The sequence below is a fragment of the Peromyscus maniculatus genome, chromosome 1, assembly GCF_049852395.1.
Source record: "Peromyscus maniculatus bairdii isolate BWxNUB_F1_BW_parent chromosome 1, HU_Pman_BW_mat_3.1, whole genome shotgun sequence".
In the NCBI taxonomy this organism is placed as follows: Eukaryota; Metazoa; Chordata; class Mammalia; order Rodentia; family Cricetidae; genus Peromyscus; species Peromyscus maniculatus.
Window position 1 is genome coordinate 84,752,590 of NC_134852.1, and position 18,541 is coordinate 84,771,130.

At 40.8% G+C, this 18,541-nt stretch overlaps 1 protein-coding gene across 7 annotated transcripts in view; it reads right to left on the reverse strand.

Moving 5' to 3' along the window:
* The window catches only part of Chd2 (chromodomain helicase DNA binding protein 2), a 118,548-nt gene that overhangs the window by 8,915 nt on the left and 91,092 nt on the right, over window positions 1–18,541 (reverse strand). For 6 of the 7 annotated variants that reach the window (XM_006990949.4, XM_076545100.1, XM_076545099.1 and 3 more), the window contains 6 exons: window positions 17,250–17,390; window positions 14,310–14,444; window positions 12,267–12,445; window positions 8,611–8,710; window positions 5,693–5,906; window positions 11–254 (listed from right to left, as the gene is read on the reverse strand). In XM_006990949.4, coding sequence (XP_006991011.1) covers window positions 11–254; window positions 5,693–5,906; window positions 8,611–8,710; window positions 12,267–12,445; window positions 14,310–14,444; window positions 17,250–17,390 — 1,013 coding nt within the window. The remainder of the gene's footprint in view (window positions 1–10; window positions 255–5,692; window positions 5,907–8,610; window positions 8,711–12,266; window positions 12,446–14,309; window positions 14,445–17,249; window positions 17,391–18,541) is intronic. The other variant, XM_076545095.1, reaches the window with a different exon arrangement.

Consider the following 18,541-nt stretch of genomic DNA (forward strand, 5'->3'; position numbering starts at 1 on the left):
GTCTACACACCTGTCATAATAGTCTCTGTGTCCCCGGTGGTCTCGGTCACTGCTGTACTGCTCATAAGGTCTCTTTCTGGACATGTTGTTAGGTCGGTAGCTTCCAGAACGGTGGGCATCCATATGTCTCCGGTCACCATAATGGTGATCCTTGTACCAGTGCTGCTCATATTGATGGTGCCGGTCACTGCCCCAGGGGGCATTGTTACCACCACCATAGTTGAACTTTCTTTCTCTCTGCCAGTCTCCTCGATCTGCAAGAAGAAATATGTTTCATAACTACAAGACATGGCAGAATTTACTGAAGGCTGACAGGTTAGAAGGAGATAATCATTTCCTTCCTTAGCTTTATCGCTAACACGAGTAATGAATGAGTCCTAACATTTTCTCTGCTGCCACCAACTTCTAAGGCCAAAGAAACTCTATCCCCTCTGTCCCTGCTAAGACCTTCCAACCACGGCTTACGTGTTTCATTCTTGCTTGCCCAGTGTGCAGCAGCCCCTGGAAATGAGACTCACTCAAGAACCCTGAGGGTCTGGACAGTGGTACTGCGGTTTCATAGTACCGCCCTCACTTACACAGCTAAAGGTGCTGCAGCCTTCGATACGAGCTGTGTCGAGCCTCTGAAGACCTCTTTAACTAAAGACTTTCCTTCCTTAGACCACAAGGAGGACTCGAAGGGCTGAGCCCAGGACAGGTAAGCCAGAGCACCACATTGAGATGGGCACCTCCTAGTCTGGGAACAGCAGCTAAAGCTTCAACAAGTTTTAGAGCACCAAGTCACCTACTAGGGGAAAAATAACCAAAGAACAAGAGACCAAAAATCAAAAGGAAAAAAGCACATAATAGGAAATAACACAAAGAAACGGTTTTAACACTGAGGAAGTTAATGAGCAATGATTTTTAAATGACTGTAACGAGCTAGAGAGATGGTTCAGTAGTTAAGAGCACTTGCTGCTCTTCCAGAGGGCCGGGTTCAATCCCCAATACCCACACAGAGGCTCACAACCATTTATAACTCCAATTCCAGGGGCTTTGAGAAAGAACCTCCTCTAACCTCTGTGGGCATCAGGCATGCACATGATGCACAGACATACATGTGAACAATACTCATACACATAAAATGAAAAAATCAATAAATTGCTGAGTACCAGCAATTAGTTAAATATTTTTTTTAGTTAGATCTTATTATATAGCTTTGGCTGGGCTAGAATTATGTGGAGACCAGGCTGGCCTTGAACTCACAGAGGTCTGCCTACCTCTCCTTCCCCAGTGCTGGGATTAAAGGTGTGCACTACTTTGATGTGAGAGGGAGGAAATAAAAATAAATTTTCTTTTTTAAAAAATCTTGAAATTTTTACAAAAAGTCTAAAGGGCACATTCACAATCTGTTGAACTAAACCTAGATCCTCTGGAAGAGCAGCCAGTGCTCTTAACCCCTGAGCCAGCTCTCAGGCCCCAGACATAATTTAATATATCAAAGTTTACAAGAGATGTGGGGGCACTTTTTGAGTTAATAGCTTGCTATGCAGCCTCAAACTCGAAATCTACTCTGTGTGTGTGTGTACACAAATGGAATTCTAGAACTAAAGTTTAGAAAGAAATATACTTCATCTTGATTACTGTAGAAAAACTGAATCTGTAAAATCTTACAGTATGCTTCTATACTTTCTATATGCTTTAAGTCTTTTTCAGTAATTTTTATTTTATTCTTCTTCTAAAAATAACGTTTGCTTATTTTAACTAGTGAAGCAATAAACAATGAATAATCATTAAATTCAAACAATCTCCCTTCTATTCCCACCAGTCTTAAGGCAACAGTTACTACTGACCACACTTAACTTTCATGTCCTTTTCTGTTCACACAAGTGCTTAAGTGTGTATAAGGGAGTCCTTGGTTCTTCAGGAAGTCAAACAGTTCCCGTAGAACCAGCAATCCCATCCCCATGCACCTAGCTAAAACAACTGCAAACAGGTATTCAAGCAAACATATGGATACAAATGTTTATATCAGTACTATTCTCAACAATAAAAAAGGAGAAACTAATGTCCATTAATGAATGAAAAAGCATGTACACCCACTGAGTGGAATACTACCCTTCCATTAAAAAGGAATTAAGTATTGATTGACACTATTAAGTATTGATTCACACTAGAATTAGGATGAACTTTGAAAATAGTTTGCTAAGCCAGTCACATGAGGTAGTATATATACTGTATATTCCATTTACCTGAAGTATTCAGAAATAAGTTAATTTACAGGGGTAAAATACAGAAAGCTAGAAAGAGAGGATGGGGACTAGGTATAGAATTTCTATTTGAGGTGACAGAGAAATTAGGAAGGAGACAGAACTATTATGCAGAATTTTGAATGTACAAATACCACTGGATGGTTCACCTACAAATGCTTACCTTTATGTTGTATGAATTTCACCTCAGTAAATTTAAAACTACAGACATGGATTTTTAACACAGTATGATTATTGTAAAAATACAACATGATTACTGTTTGGTTCTTATTATTTCCCTTACTGAATTTGTTTTTTAATTTTATTTGTTTTTCTTTTATATCTATGAATGTTTCTGCCAGGATGGATGTCTGTGCACCACATGTATGCAGTACCTGTAGAGGCCACAAGAGGGATTCTCTAGAACTGGAATTGCAGATGGCTGCAAGTCTCCAGGTGGGTGCGGGGAATTGAACCAGATCCTCTGGAATAGCAGCCAGTACTCCTGCCTTGACCTCCCAAGTACTGATATTACCAGCAAGTGCACAATGGTCGGTCTAGCCAATTCTTTGTAATGGTGGATGATACTGCGTACAGATGTCCTAACACTCGGTTTTCATTCTCCTAATTAGTGGACATTCCAGTTCCTCTAGCTTTTTGCCAATGTAATATTTAAACAGCACTCTCACATGACTATGTGTCCTCATTCTAGACATCCAGACAAGAGAACTGTGGTCAAAGGGACTATATATTTACTCATTTCAAATTATTTTCTAAAAATGACTAGACCAATTCCTATCCTTAATAACTAGCATGCATTTCTCCTTTTAATTATTGCTGAGTGGAGTAAGTGAAAACTTGGTTACCTCTCTCCTTAACATTTCCTGAATGGCAAGGGTGGTCATTGTGCCATATGAGCAATTTTACTTTTCTGTATGAATTCCCTAATCCTTAATCTATATCTCTTTTAAAAAAAAATCCAACATATAGCTGTATTGAGGCTTTGAAGAAATCTTTTTCTTTTCTTTTTTCTTTTTTGGATTTGTTGTTGTTGTTTTGGTTTTTCGAGACAGGGTTTCTGTGTGTTCTGTGTGTTGGCTGTCCTGGAACTTGTTCTGTAGACCAGGCTAGCCTTGAACTCACAGAGATTCACCTGCCTCTGCCACCACCACACAGCTTGAGGAAATCTTATACATACTTCAGGCTGACCTTGAACTCAGGACTCTCCTGCTTCAGCCCCTCTACTTCTGAGATTACAGACATCACCACACTCACCTTTAGTTTTATTTCTACAATTTTCTTTCTTTCTTTCTTTCTTTCTTTCTTTCTTTCTTTCTTTCTTTCTTTCTTTCTTTCTTTCTTTCTTTCTTTCTTTTTTTTCTGAGACAGGGTCTCTCTATTATATATTTTTGGCTGTCCTGGAACACACTTTGTAGACCAGGCTGGCCTTGAATTATCAGAGATCTACCTGCCTCTATCTCCCAAGTGCTGGGATTAAAGGTGTGTGCCATCTTGCTTGGCCATTTCTCCTTTTCTAAACAAATTTCCAAAATCTAATTCAATTTACTTTCCTTTTTCTTTTTTAAGTTTTGTTTCAAAAATTAAATTTCAAGTTTTTTTAAATTAACAAATAAAAATTACATACACTTATTTTGTGTATATCTTAAAATACACGTTAACTATACAATGGCTGAGTTAACGAATGTTTTTTGTGTTTGTGGAAAGAACATTTAAAACCTCCCACTGGTTTTTGTTACTGGATGAATTACATCATTTTACAGTATGCTAAGTGACATCTTGTTATTAAGTACAGCTCCCCTCTTGAGCACCTCTCCTAACTCTGGTACCCTTCAACCAGCACTCCTCCGCCTCTTATTCCCAGCTCCCCAGTCAAACACTGTTCTCTCTGATCCCCCAAGTTCAACTCTGTTAGATTCCACACACAGAGAAACCATGTAGCATTTGTCTTTCTGCACCAGCTTACAGCTCTAAACATGGTATTCTCTGGGCTCACCCACACTGTCCCAAGTTGCAGGTTCATTTCTAATGGGTAACTAATATTCCTTTGTGTACATGTATCACATTTTCTGTTTTCTCTGGCTCTTGATGGACACTTAGGTGGATTCCATGTGCTGGCTCTTGTAAATAGGAATTTGGCATTAATAAACCTGCCAAGTTCCCATACCTCTTCAACGTGAGATGCACACACTCAACTTGCAGGTCATATGAGAGTTCTATGTTAATGCTTTTAGGAACCCCTACTTGTGTTTTCTATAATGGCTGTGTTAATCTAACAACAGTGGTAAAGGCTGCCTTTTTCTCCACATCCTTGCCGACACTGTGTTGAGTTAATAACAGCTATTATCAGGTGTAAAGTGGTGTCTCACTGTGGCCCATAATGCTGAGTGCTTTTCTTTATACTTGTTGGCCAATTATATACTTTATTAAAACAAACAAGACTAACAGTCTCGGAAATAAAGGGCTTATTGAGGTACACATGCCTATCTATAGGTCAAAAGACAAGCCACCAGTGAAAGTCCCTGAGCCACCAGCAGCATGACTCTATAGCAGCTGGAAAAATGTCCACTGGACCTAAGGTTAGGGTCTATTCTAGTGAAATTTGGGGATGTTCAATCATTAATGTTTTTAAACAAACCTACATTATTTACTAAAAAAGAGTCAGGTCGACACAGATGGCAGCATCCTGGATACATTCGTCCATAAATAAAGTTTCTGCTACATCCTGTCTGGTTGGTTCCAAAAGCAAAATGCAATGTGGCCCTATGGGTAATCTACAGCACTCAGCAAAGAATGAGTGTACTCCTCTCTGTTGATTTAGCTTGAAGCTGTGAGTTGCAATCAATCATCTTCCTCTACTGCAGTACCTCCCCATCTGGAGTTAAGATCATCTTCCTCTATTGAAGCCCCTCCCCATCTGACCTACAACTGAATTTAGGATGCCTCAGAGCTCATCATCGTCTTCTGAGAAATGTCTGTTTAGGCCTTTCCCCCATTTCTTAACCAGTCTCTTCTCTTCTTACCTGCTAATAACCCTTTATCAGATGTACAGTTTCTGACATCCTCTCATTAACACAGGCTGCTTCTCCTCTGCTGACAGTCCACTGCTTGTTTTTTCTATTTGGTTATCTTTTGTCACCAACTCAATATTAGCAGTTTTAAATGTCCTCCCTACATGCCTAGGCAAGCCCGTATGACATTTTTTAAAATTAATTAGTGATCATTCTTACACACAGGATGTGAGTTGTTCTCTAAGTCTGCCCATTACCTTTCATGGTACCTGTGATCGCCTTAACTTAGAGCTGGTCCTTAATCTTCTAGATCTTATTTCACATTTTATAAAAATCAAGTACAGACAACAAGGTCTCAGGGAAAGTACACAAGTCCTTGGACAATGAAATGACTAGGGGTTTTGACACCTCTTTAAAAGCTATCTAGAGGCCTACCTGCATTACTAAAGTGTCTCTTGTTGGGATGACTGTAGTTATCTCTTGGATGTCCATGCATCTGTGGACCATGGGAGGCAGGCAAATGAGGCTTCTGAGGATGAAGGTTGTGTGAGGTATGGGACTGAGATATCAGAGAATCCCGGCTTGAGCCCGAGGCCTCTGGTCGAAATGGTTTCTTACCACCAAGCGTATCATCTTTCTTCTTTTGTTCCTGGCAAAGTAAAAGGAAATCGAAGAGCTTAGGACCCTAGGCTTAACTCCTGAGAGCAGAATAAAGTCATCTCCCTAAACAGTTCCATCTTGTTCCTCTATACTTCTGAGCTGCCATTAATACCTTCTTACCAAAACCGCTTGTGAACTCCACGAGACCTACAGCTCCAGCAGCCTAACGGGGTGGGCTGTCTGTGGACTCTGACCTACTAGATTACTGCAGAAAACCAGCCTCCACTAAGCCCCCGTGAGAACACACTTGCCATAGCCAGGTGTCACTGGCCATAGCCTATCCCCATACAAGGGGCCAAGCACTCAGCAGACTCCGAGGACTATCTTGGCTACACAAAAGCATGACTGCTCCGTTTCCGAGGCTAGCTAGAGTAAGAACTACCTGCTGTCACACAGGAGGAGTTACTACAGCAAAGTCCTCACGCTGGACATCAGACCCTTAGCTCTACCACTCCTCCATCCAAGTAAGAGTCTCAAAATATAATTTTACAAGTGTAAAGTGACTTAAAATCTAAGTAGGAGGGAAATGACTATAAATAATTTGGTCCATATCTAAGTCTTTTGTGTATAAAGAACAGAAAACAAATATTACTTGATTCTGTCCTTTTTTCATTTAGCACATTATGAAAATATCTTCCCCTGCATGATATTTAATACTACCATATTTCATTTAATGCTTGATTATTACTCTTCAGGAGAATACATGACCATAATCTCCCCATTATTTTTGGACTGCAGTCATTCCCATCATAAGAATGCTTTAACCTTTGATTAGTCCCTTAAACTAAACTCTTAGATGTAGAAGCATATGTTCTACTCTTCTGACAAATTTTGAAGAACCATTGTGCTGGTTTGTTTTATGTTAGCTTGACTCAAGCTAAAGTTATGAGAGGAGGAGCCTCAATAGAGAAAAGCCTCCATAAGATAGGGCTGTAGGCAAGCCTGTAAGACATTTTCTTAGTTAGTGATCAATGTAGGGAAGCCCAGTCCATGGTAAGTGGTTCTGTCGTGAGCTGGTAGTCCTGGGTTCTATAAGAAAGCAGGTTGAGCAAGCCAGGGAGAGCAAGCCAATAAGCAGCACTCTTCCATGGCCTCTGTATCAGTTCCTGCCTCCAGGTTCCTGCCCTGTTCAGTTCCTGTCCTGGCTTCCTTCACTGATGTACAATGATGATGAAGCATAAGCCAAATAAACCCTTTCCTCCCCAAGTTTGTTTTGTTCATGGTGTTCCATCACAGCACTGGTAACCCTAAGCAAGACAACTATCCTATAGAGAGACTAAGATAACTCACTCCCCATAGTTGGAGACTGATACATTTGCCATTCAACCTCATGAGCTTCTGTGGGGTCCTCTACCACTGTGTGCCCAACTTAGATCCTCAATCCAGTTTTCCCTCCTATCTCAGGGCCTTTCCCGACTAGTTTATTCTTCTCTGGAATCTTTCCTAACTATTCTTTCACGGATTTTTATAATGATTAGAAGCCAGTGAGATGGCTCAGTGTTAAAGGCATGCATCACTAAGCGTGACTGCCCGAGTTCAATCCCTGGGACACAAGGGAGGATAGGAAAGCAGAGACCCCTGCAGCCTGTCTTTGGACATCACGAGGTAAGTGCTGCCTCTTGCACTCCCGTGTTCACTCTCTTGCTCTCTCTCACACAAGCACAAAATAAATAAATATAGAAGTGTAAAATTTTATTATGTTTAGAATTTCACTAATACACAATTACTGTATTATTCCTATTACCATTACATTAAATTCTTCAGTGTAAAATTAAATTATGAACTATTTGAGAGTATAATTCCCAGGTCAATAATGCATTAAGTTCACATTACAAATTCTTCTAAGTGCCCATGCTGGTCCTGGTACGACTACGGGCACTAAAGAAATGGCAATAGATGAGAAACACAGTCTCTGTGTTCATGAGCCTGAGACATTAGTGAAAATTGGAACAATTTTCGCAATTGCTCCTCAGTGGCTGATTTGGATATGGACCATGTGGCTAAGCAGCAGATCTATAAAAGTCTGTGTGAGAACTAATTCTTCCACAGAAGCCAAGTCACCTTTACACCCATCTCCCTACTCATAAGAAAGGGTAACAACGCCTGGACACTGCAAATATCTACTCCTTTAAGTAAGCAATTGGGATTCTTCCATGTAAGAAACAGGATGGATGCCAAGCATATGCCCATATAAGAATAGGAATAGCTTTTCTGCCCATCATCCTGGGACTTATGACTAGCCACATTACAAGATACAAAAATGTAAGAAGAAAAGGTTTGGAAAAAAGTGATGCAGGTCATGAGATCACAAGGTAACAAATTCTTTCAGGACTTTAAAACACTATCTGGCTCTAATGTATTGGCTATTTTACCTAATAAACAACAGTCATGCTGTCTGGCTACTCATGGAAAATGTTAGGAACTATATATGGCTAGTACAAAGAAAAGTCACACCATATGAAATTATGTTTGGATCACAGGTGACAAACTCTGTGGCCTGTGGTGGTTTCTGTCACCCTGTTTGGGCTGTACTGAAACCATGTAAGACACAGGCAAAGTGCCAGTGGCCTATCTACCATCAACAACCCCACAGATTTATCACTACCGGCCCAGGGAAAAACAAAAGCTAAGGGAATTTCATGTGCAATTATTTTTATACATTGGTATAAATTAGGACTAGATTTGTATTTTACCTCCTCTTCTTGAGATCTTTTCTTATGAGCCATCTTATATAATTTATGTAGTTTTCGTGCATCAAATTCTGTAAACTTGGAAACAAAAATCCATAGGTTCCTAAAAGAAAAATTGTACTAGTAAATTATCCATTTTAAAATGTGATTTTGTTGTTGTTTTGTCAAGACAGGGTTCTCTGTGTAGCCCTGGCTGTCTTGGAACTCACTCTGTAGACCAGGCTGGCCTTCCTCTGCCTCCTGAGTGCTGGGATTAAAGGTCTGCACCACCATCCTGGCTAAAAAGTGATTTTATTTTATGGATGGCAAGCTACTGAATTTTACTATGAAATGTTCTCCAAGTCCTTGCACTAAGCCAGGTGTTCAAGCTCTTGCTATAATCCCAGCACACAGGGGCGGGGGATTCAGGTCATCCTCAGATCCTCAGCTACACAGTGAGTTTGAGACCAGCCTGGGTAAAGGACACTCTATGTCAAATAAATAAGAAAAAACAGAAAGTCTTTCCATCAGTAATATATCATTACATGCTTCTGTCTTAGGATGAGGGCTGTCAACAGTTCTGGGAACCCCTAACTTCTACAGTGGCATCCACACTCTATTCCAGAAGCTTTCCTTTGCCTTCCCCACACTCAGGACTCTGCCCATACACTCCATCTTTCCCACCATCTCCCACACTGGGATCCACAATCAACTGGCAACCTGTGTCACTGCCATGCTTCTTCCCAACTGTCACCACTGAGGCCTGTCACCTCCTCCTTCAAACTCTCAGGAACTCCCTGTCTGGGCATGGCAATGCTGTATACCATAGGAACGGTACAAGATGGGTGTTTACACAGAGGCCCTGAAGTAGCAGACTCGGAAACTAGTAAAGGTACTGTGTCAGTAGAGAGCCACTTACCTTCCTGAGGCCTCTTATAAAGAACCGTCTTCTGAGACATGGCAACTGAGCCCTAAGCACACCCAGTGCCCTAGCTGTCCACTCTCAAGCCTCTGCTGAAGCCCTGACTATGCTCATTTAAGTGTTTCCACTTAAATGAGTGTACTCACAGCAGTTAGCCTCCCTGGCCACCCTTCTGCAGGCATTTTCTTTCCTATCTTTTAATTTTTATTTATTGTGTTATGTTGACGGGTGTTTAGTCTGAGTACATCTCTGTGTACTATGTGCATGCCTGGTGTCTGTGGAGGCTAGAAGAGGATGTGGAGTTATTGATAGCTGTGAACCACTATATGGATGCAGGGAATTGAACTTGGGTCCTCGGGAAGAAGAGCAGGTACTCTTACTGATGAACTATCTCTCCATCCCTGTAGGCATTTTCTTCACACAACTTCTAAAATTGCTTCCATACCTACTTTTAGATGGACAGTTTCTATGGAAGTCATAACGTACTATTTTTTAACTTTTAAAAACCAAGGACTTTTTAATGAACTACTGCTGGTGTTGGGATATTTAAACACCAACAGATCCAAGTGCACAGTAGGAAGCCTAAACCTGTTGCTATCCTCTGATCTGGTAAAAAGAAAGCCATATATGCTCAGTAAAGAGAAAAAATGCAAACTGTTAAGAGGAAAGAAATGACTTTTCAAAAACAATGTTTTGTACTCAGGGATGTGTGGCATGCTATCATTAGCATCATGACTGAGGTTTCTGAAAACCTACTTTTCACTCAAAAACCAATCTACTAAAACAGACTACCAAGATGCATGAACCATGAAGTACATGGACTCAAAGTAAATATAGTTTATGGAAATAAACTTAACATTAGCATTTCAAAATTCCCTCTGGTACTGGGAACTGAAGTCAGGGCTTTGTACATGCTGGGCACATATTCAACTACAAAGCTACATCCCCAAACCCCCATCCACAACTCTTTTGTTTTTTTTGTTTTTTGAGGCAGGGTTTCTCTGTGTAACATTCCTGGCTGACATGGAACTCACATTGTAGATCAGGCTGGCCTGGAACTCACTGAGATTCACCTGCCTCTGCCTCCTGAGCACTGGGATTAAAGGCGTGCACCACCACCACCCAGCTCCCTTTTTCCTTTTTATTTTAAGACAGTCTCATTAGGTTGGCCAGTCTAGCCCTGAACTCAATCTATAGTCCACAAAGGTCTTTGATCCTCCTGCCTCAACATCCTGAGTAGCTCAATTAGAGAACTGTGCCACCATCTTGACTATTGTTACGGTTGCTTTAGAGAGTTGTCATTTCTTCAAAATATCTAAAGGGAATACAGATGGAGTGTCCCTATTTTGAAAATCCCGAGACGGATGTCTCAAGAGATAAGTTATACTCTTACCATCATATGATGGGTCACGGTCAAAATGCAGAGGCAATAAATGCATCGTACAGGGATACCTATAGGCTATATATATTAAGTATCCATGAAGTAAAAGTGAATTTTGTATAATATTTGATTACTACTCCCAAGACTTTTCATTACTTATGTCCACGAATATTTCAAAGTCTAAAACACTTCTGATTCTAAGCATGTTTGATAAAGGGATACTTAACCTGTTTATAAATTAATACATATATATAAGCCATAATGTCTTATATTAATCTAAATCACTACAAAGTTCTTTAACTAAAGGAGAGGAAAATGGAGAACCCAAGTTCCTGTGCTTTTGACCTTTGTTCCACTTCATGTGTTGGTACCTGCACTGGCTAGTTTTTATGTCAGCTTGGGAAAGAGAACATCAGTTGAGAAAAGGTGCTCATGAGATCGGCCTGTGGGCAAGACTGTCACACATTTTTTAAAATCATTTATTTATTTATGTGCACTGGTATTTTGCCTGTATGTATATCTGTGTGAGGGTGCTGGGTCCCGAGGAACTGGAGTTACAGATAGTTGTAATTGACGTGTGGGTGCTGGGAATTGAACCCGGGTCCTCTGGAAGAGCAGTCAGTGCTCTTAACCGCTGAGCCATCTCTCCAGCCCCCATATGTTTTCTTGATAGATAACTGATAGATGAGACGGCCCAGCCCACTATAGGAAGTGCCACCCCTGGGCCAGTGGTCCTGGGTTCTAGAAGAAAGTAGGCTGAGCAAGCATGAGGAGCAAGCCAGTAAGCAGCACTCCTCATGGTCTCTGCTTCTGCTCAGGTCTCCAGGTTCCTGCCCTGCTTAGTTCTTGCCTTGACTTCCCCCAGCAATGGAATGTGACCTGAGTGTCACAAGCTGAAATAAAGTCCTCCTCAAGTTGCTTGTGGTCATGGTTTTGTAACACAGTAATATAAGCAGTAACTAAGACAGTATGGAACCAACCAATTTCTTATAATAGATATAGTAGATATAATAATATTTAGTAGATATAATATGTAAATACTAACCTGAGATGAGTAAAGTATTACTCTAGTTTCTATGTCTTATGGGTTTAAAGCAAATATTCTGAGAATAAGCCAGAAATCATTATTATTATTATTATTATTATTATTATTATTATTATTATTATCTCCTTCTTATAAATTATATTAATGGCATAATCTTGCCACATCAGAAGGCTGGCCTTAACAAATTGGCTTATTTTATGAAAAAGAAGTCGAAGCCTACAGGTATGTTTGTCAACAATAAACTAAGTGACTATGCTCTCTATTTTAAAAAACACAGGACACCCACACACTGTCAAATGAAACTGGGGAGATTCAAGGCCAGAATGGGTTACCTCCTCCACAATTTGATGTGCTCCTGGTCTGAATAAGCTTTAAGGCACTCAGCTATGCGGTCTCCAATTTTAAGCAGGCAGTTCCTGGTGTGCTCCAGCTGTTCTTGCACATTGAGTCCCTTGTCAGGTTTGTCCAGCTGTTTCAGTGCCTTTTTCACAGGCCTCATCCTCTCTTTACACTGCAACAGTCCAACACAGTAACATGAGCCATTGCAGAAAGAGTTCAGTTGTCACACCCACAGTCAAGAGTCAAGAAAACACACCCCCCTCGTGCTACGTGTCTCTATAGAGTGGGCAACACCAGTGGAATGGGACAAGTGCAGATACGTAGAAATTCTGAGGTACAAGTGCCGTCACCATATTTGGGATTATGTGAGGACCTTTGATACCTGACTTAGCCTCTCTGCATGTTCTGTTTCCTCATCTGCAAGAGGGCTGTGGCCACTAAGAAGATCAAATGTAAAACAGTATTATAGGCATAACCTGAAAACCATGATCACCAAGTTTTTTAATAATGAAAAAACAAAAACACTATCCTCTGCTAATTTCCTCAGCTAGAAACTCATGGGCATTTTTCAGTGTTTAACTTCAATTTTTAAAATGAAATAAAAAAGACACTACGAATTGGAAAATACTTACAAATGACTGTGAAAATTAAAAAAATGCATAAATGATTTCTACAGAAAAGATAAATTACTATGTAGCTCCAGCTCATCTGGAACCTGCTTCATAGCCTTAAACTGGCCTTGAGTTTATAATCTTCCTGCCTGTTTCCACAGTGGTGGGACTACAAACATGTGCCACCATACTTAGCCACATTTGTGGCTAATATGAGGAAGACCCTTGGTTCAAAACCCAATAATATAAAACAAGGGAAACAGTTCCACAGAAGCAGCAGGTATTACTTTGTTTATAAGCAACAGGCTAAAGGAAAAACAGAGAAATGATGAATTTATTCATTTATTCAATTCACTCATTTATTACTATCTTTCTAGTACCTAAGTGAACTTCATATAAAACATAATTCTCACAGAAAATAAAAGAACTTAAGAAAACTGACTTAACTACAAAGAAAAAATAATATATGCAAGTATGTTTTAGAGTATACAGAGAAAGCTCAAAGACCTCACAGAACTGGGTCAGTATTCTCTCATTTCAAAGAAGACAGCTTTTTCTTTAGCCTGAAAGAATTGAAGTGAGTCATGACTTGTGGGAGTTTGGAAAGAGAATAGAGAGTTGTGGAACTCAGAAAGGACAGCAGCACCTTCCCATCCTTCCATGAGGAAACAACTGTATTTCCGGGTCCAGCTCTTAGCTCCCCAGCATGGCAGCAGGTATGCTCCAGAACCTCACCACTTCAAACGTTAGCCAAGGCCTTCTCCTGGTCAGCCGGCATGCTTCGACCCATCACTCTAGCCGCAGAGTGCTACTTCCTCAAATGCACCACCCATGCTCCTGCCACCTTGGCATATTCGTCCCCCTCTTCTCCCACTACCTTTGACACTTCCTTCAGAACCCAAAGCAAACATCACTCCTTCGGCCTTCCAGACTAGGTCAGATCCCTTCTTATCAGACCTCCACCGTATCCACTGTTTCTCCTCCATACCCTATCATAAGGGCACCAACATGATCCAGGTAGTTATCTGTCTGCCCTATTATTATTCAGCTTAGTCACTGATACTATTTTCTCTATAAACAATAGACTAAAGAAGAACAGGGAAATTCTTCTTTGAGAGGGGGGTCTCTAAATGTTTTGTCTCCCATCCACCACATTTCTACTTTCCAAATGCCTCTGAGAACCTGTCTAAACTCTGCAGGTTCCTGTACAGGTAAGGTTCATATAAATTCATGAAGGCCCACATATACTCATAAAAACAGGAATACAAGACATCCTACTAATCTGGTTCAAAATACAGTATGCAAAAATAATAAGCAATATACTTCTAAAACAAGACACCAATTAATGTTTATACTAACTAAAGCTCTGTGGATGTGCCTGTGAAGGGCAGCCCAAACATCAGCATCCTCTATTTCAAGACTTACAATGCTGAAGGTTTCCTGGTCCAGATCATCATCTTCATCCTCCCCAATGGGAACAGGTTCACTTCCCGCTGTAATGTGGACAGGACCCTGAGCTCGCTTTGATTTACTTGAAGACTTGGCATCACCACCTTTAACCTTTCAAAAGAGTTACAAAAAGTCCTTGTCATTTCTACAATCTTAAAATCTCAGTAGATTTCTTTTTGTTTGGCTTTGTTTTATTTGGCGGTGGTGGAGGTGGTAGTGGTGGTGGTGTTTCTATGAATATATGTGTGGGCGTGCATGAGTTTATGTGTACCACACCTGTGCATGAATCTGCAGAGGCCATGAGAGGTTGCCAGATCCCCAGGAACTGGAGTTACAAGACATTGTAAACTACTGTGTGGGTGCTGAGAACTGAACCTGGGTCATCTGCAAGAGCAGCAAGCTCTTAACAGTTAAGGATCTCTCCCGCGCTACAATCCACACTTCTTACCTATGGTGCATTGCTAGAGCAAGCAAATATACACAAACCTACAAGACTAATAGCTGAATTATAATTCTTCCTATTTCTGTCTCTAAAGGTACTAAACTGCAGCTTCAAGTTTATCAATAGAATTTACAAAAACGTCATGAAGGGGCTAAGGATCTACCTAGAACTCCCCAGGGCATAATGCAGCAACCTCTCCTAACAGCTACCCTTTGATCTGGGAATCTGTACCAACTGCATAACTGTCAATGCTGCAGGTCAAGAGGAACAGGCACGGAGACCAAAATTCTACAATACAGAGAAAACACAAGCTTTTTAAAGAGCACAAAAAGTAAAACCCTTGCCCTTACATAAGTTCCTGGCTTGGTTCCCAGCACCTACGTGGAAGCTCACAAACGTCTGTAATTCCAGCTCCAGGGGTGTGACATCTCCACAGGCTCCTGCCTGCTTCCCATTCACACATACACACTCAGACACACATAAACATCAAATAAAAGTACATATTCTTAAACTAAAAATTAGTGAGTTCAACCCCAGCCTGGTCTACAGAGTGAGTTCCAGGACAGTCAAGGCTACACAGAGAAACCCTGTCTTGAAAAACTAACTAAATAACTAACTAAATAAATCAAATAAAAATTTAAAAAGCACAGGTAGCATGGTGTCACATCAACTACATAGTAGCAGTTATGAGGAGAGAAACAGGGAGAGTGATCCGATCAGGAAGGTATCTTCCTGCAGTATTCATAATGTGTTCATGAGATACAAAATGCATTAAGCTGGAGGGGGAAAAGCCACTTAAACTAAACATGAAACAATGTGAATCTGCCAAATGGTGGCATATGCCTTTAATCTTGACAGAGAAATCAGAGGCAGAATGATTTCTCTTGAGTTCTAGGCCAACGAGGGTTATGTAGTGAAACCCTTTCTCAAAAAGAAAACAAACAAGAAAATAAAACAAAAGAAATAAACCAAAAACCCAAAATTAAACATCATTCTGATCCAAATGCAAAAGAATTTATCACAATACAGTTTCTGTTTTATTCCAAAGACATAATTTTTTTTATTTATGTGGATGTACCTTGCTGAATTCATGTGTACCACAGGTGTGCAATGTCCACAGAGGCCAAAAGAGGACAAGAGATCCCCAAGACCTAGAGTTACAGATGGGTGTGAGGACTGGTAACTGGCCCAGGTCTTAACCACTCAACCATCACCAACACCCTCAGTAGAGTTTCTAACATTAAAAGCTGGAAAATAATTTTAGTATAAAACTTAAATGGTTTCCACTATACTATAGCCAAATACAATCTGCCTTATCTATTAAAAATGACCTTAACACCTGTTCTTTGGTGGTAAAGTAGTTTACAATATATTGTTGTATGGAGAGAAGAGGTTATCCAATGGTCTGAACTGACCAGTATTTTATATATTTTGTTGTTGTTGTTGTTGTTGTTGTTGTTGTTGTTGTTGTTAGTGGTGGTGGTTTGTTTTTTCAAGACAGGGCTGTCTTGGAAAGAGAAGCCCTACCTGGCTGTCCCGGAACTCAATTTGTAGACCAGGCTGGCCTTGAACTCAGAGATGTGCCTGCCTCTGCCTCCCAAGTACTGGGATTAAAAGTGTGGGCCACCACTGCCCAGCCAGTATTTTTATATTTATACTCATATTCCATGGGGAAATTTACAAAAGTCCCAAGAAGTTAAGATGTCAAGGGCTGTAGAGGTGACCCATGAGTTATGAACACTGGCTGCTCCTTTTAAGGACCTTAGTTCCAGTCCCAGAACCCTCACAGCAGCTCACAACCACCTGTAATTCCAGTGCCTGGGGATCCAATGCCTTCTTCTGGCTTCTTTAGGCACCAGGCACACATGTGGTACACAGACATACATGCAAACAAAACATCCATACACATAAAATTTAAAAATTTTTAAAAAAAAGTCAAGACATCAATAGATGGCAGACTTCTAGCTGTGACTTGCTTGGAGCAATGGGTAAGGACTGACTACAACCATCTCTTCACATCTCACAAAGCCTGTTACTAAACTGTATTAAGTCTATGGTTTGTAATGAACCTCACAAAACTCCCAACCTGAAGGCTTCCTAGTCAAGTTTACTCTAGTGGCTGTTGATGACATGTGGCATTTGGTTTGACTCTCAACTCTTCAAATAACCTCGACTTTGTGTAGATTGTATTCTTCTGACATTATAATCTGAGAACCTATCCCTCATAATCCTCTCACTTGTCGTGTCTCATTCCAAATACTCCTCCCAAATATGTGAAGACAGATCAAACCAAGGCCCTCTACGTTAGAAAGCTCAAGACTGCACAGCTCCCCTTTCCCATAAGGAGGGTGCAGGGATTGCTTATATAGCCCCAACCTTCCTTCTTGGATATACTCAAAGACAGTCATCCCAGGGCTTGTACCTCATGTTATCTAAAACCTAAACACAACTCCCCAGACAAGTATGTTGGGTACCTTCTCTTTCTTGTCCTTGGACTTCTTCCTCTCTTTGTCTCCTTCCCTGTCCTTCCGAGAACTCACTGGTTTTTCTTTGTTCTCCTTGTTCTCTTTCTTCTTCTGCTTTTTTTTCGTTGGACTTTTTTCTAAGCCATCATCCTAGGAAACAGAAAACCATGAACTTTTTCACTCTTCTGCTTCTTCATTTGTTTCTAAAGGGAGCAGCCGTGGCCCAGGGGCTCATCACTGTATCCAATCAGAGCCTACCAGCACTCACTTGCAGAACTCTGAGTCTGTTAAATTCATCCAGGCAGACACCATTACATCCTCTGATCTAATTCTCAAAGCTACTCTTTAAGGCATTGACCGGATGGAGTTTGGTCCAATAGAAAAGCATTTGCCTATTGTGCATGAGGCCCAGAATTAGATCCTCAGAACTACCCCTACCCTAAAACAATAGTATTATTGCCCCCACTTCACAAACAAAAAATTGAGGACCAAAGAAACACTACACCTGTCCATGGTCAGCTAGTAACTGATGAGGCTGTTAGTATGTGAATTTGAGAACAAGCATTCACAGCTACGTTAGTCCCTTATACCCCTGGGGGCTCTTCTGGAGCCATCATCAAAGAATTACATTCAGAACAATAGAATAAAATCTCACAGAGTTGTCACTCACTGAAAAACACTGTACTTCTACTTTCTTCAGACTAGATTACAAATTGGCAAGCCAATGGCCAAGCCAACCTCGAGAGAACTTCCAATTAACTGAATGAACTACATTATGTAAGTCTTAAGTCCCCTGGTTAACCAGTCTCTACCAATCTCTTTCATTCTCTAAAATGAAAGTAATTACTAATTGCCATTTATCGTGGTTTGTATGGTCTACTTCAGTTATGCAGGAATTTGTAGTCGCTCACTTAGGACGAGCCACTATGTGGTGATTTGAGTAAGAATGGCCAGCAAAGGCTACCGTGTTTGAATGGAACCTCAGATAAGAACTGAAGGATTCGGAGGTGTGGCCTGTTGGAGGAAGTGAGCCACTGGGGGTGGCTCTGAAGTTTCAAAAGTCCATGCCAGGCCCAGGCTCAGTGTCTCTCTCTCTCTCTCTTCTCTCTTCTCTCCCTCCCCTCCCCTCCTCTCTCTCTCTCTCCCTCTCAGCTTATGGAACAGGATGTAGCTCACAGCCACTTCTCCAGAACCACGCCTACTACCTGCCGCCATGCCGTAATGATAATGGACTGAACCTCTGAAACTGTAAGCCAACCCCAAATTAAATGTTTTCTTTTATAAGTTGCCTTAGTCGTGGT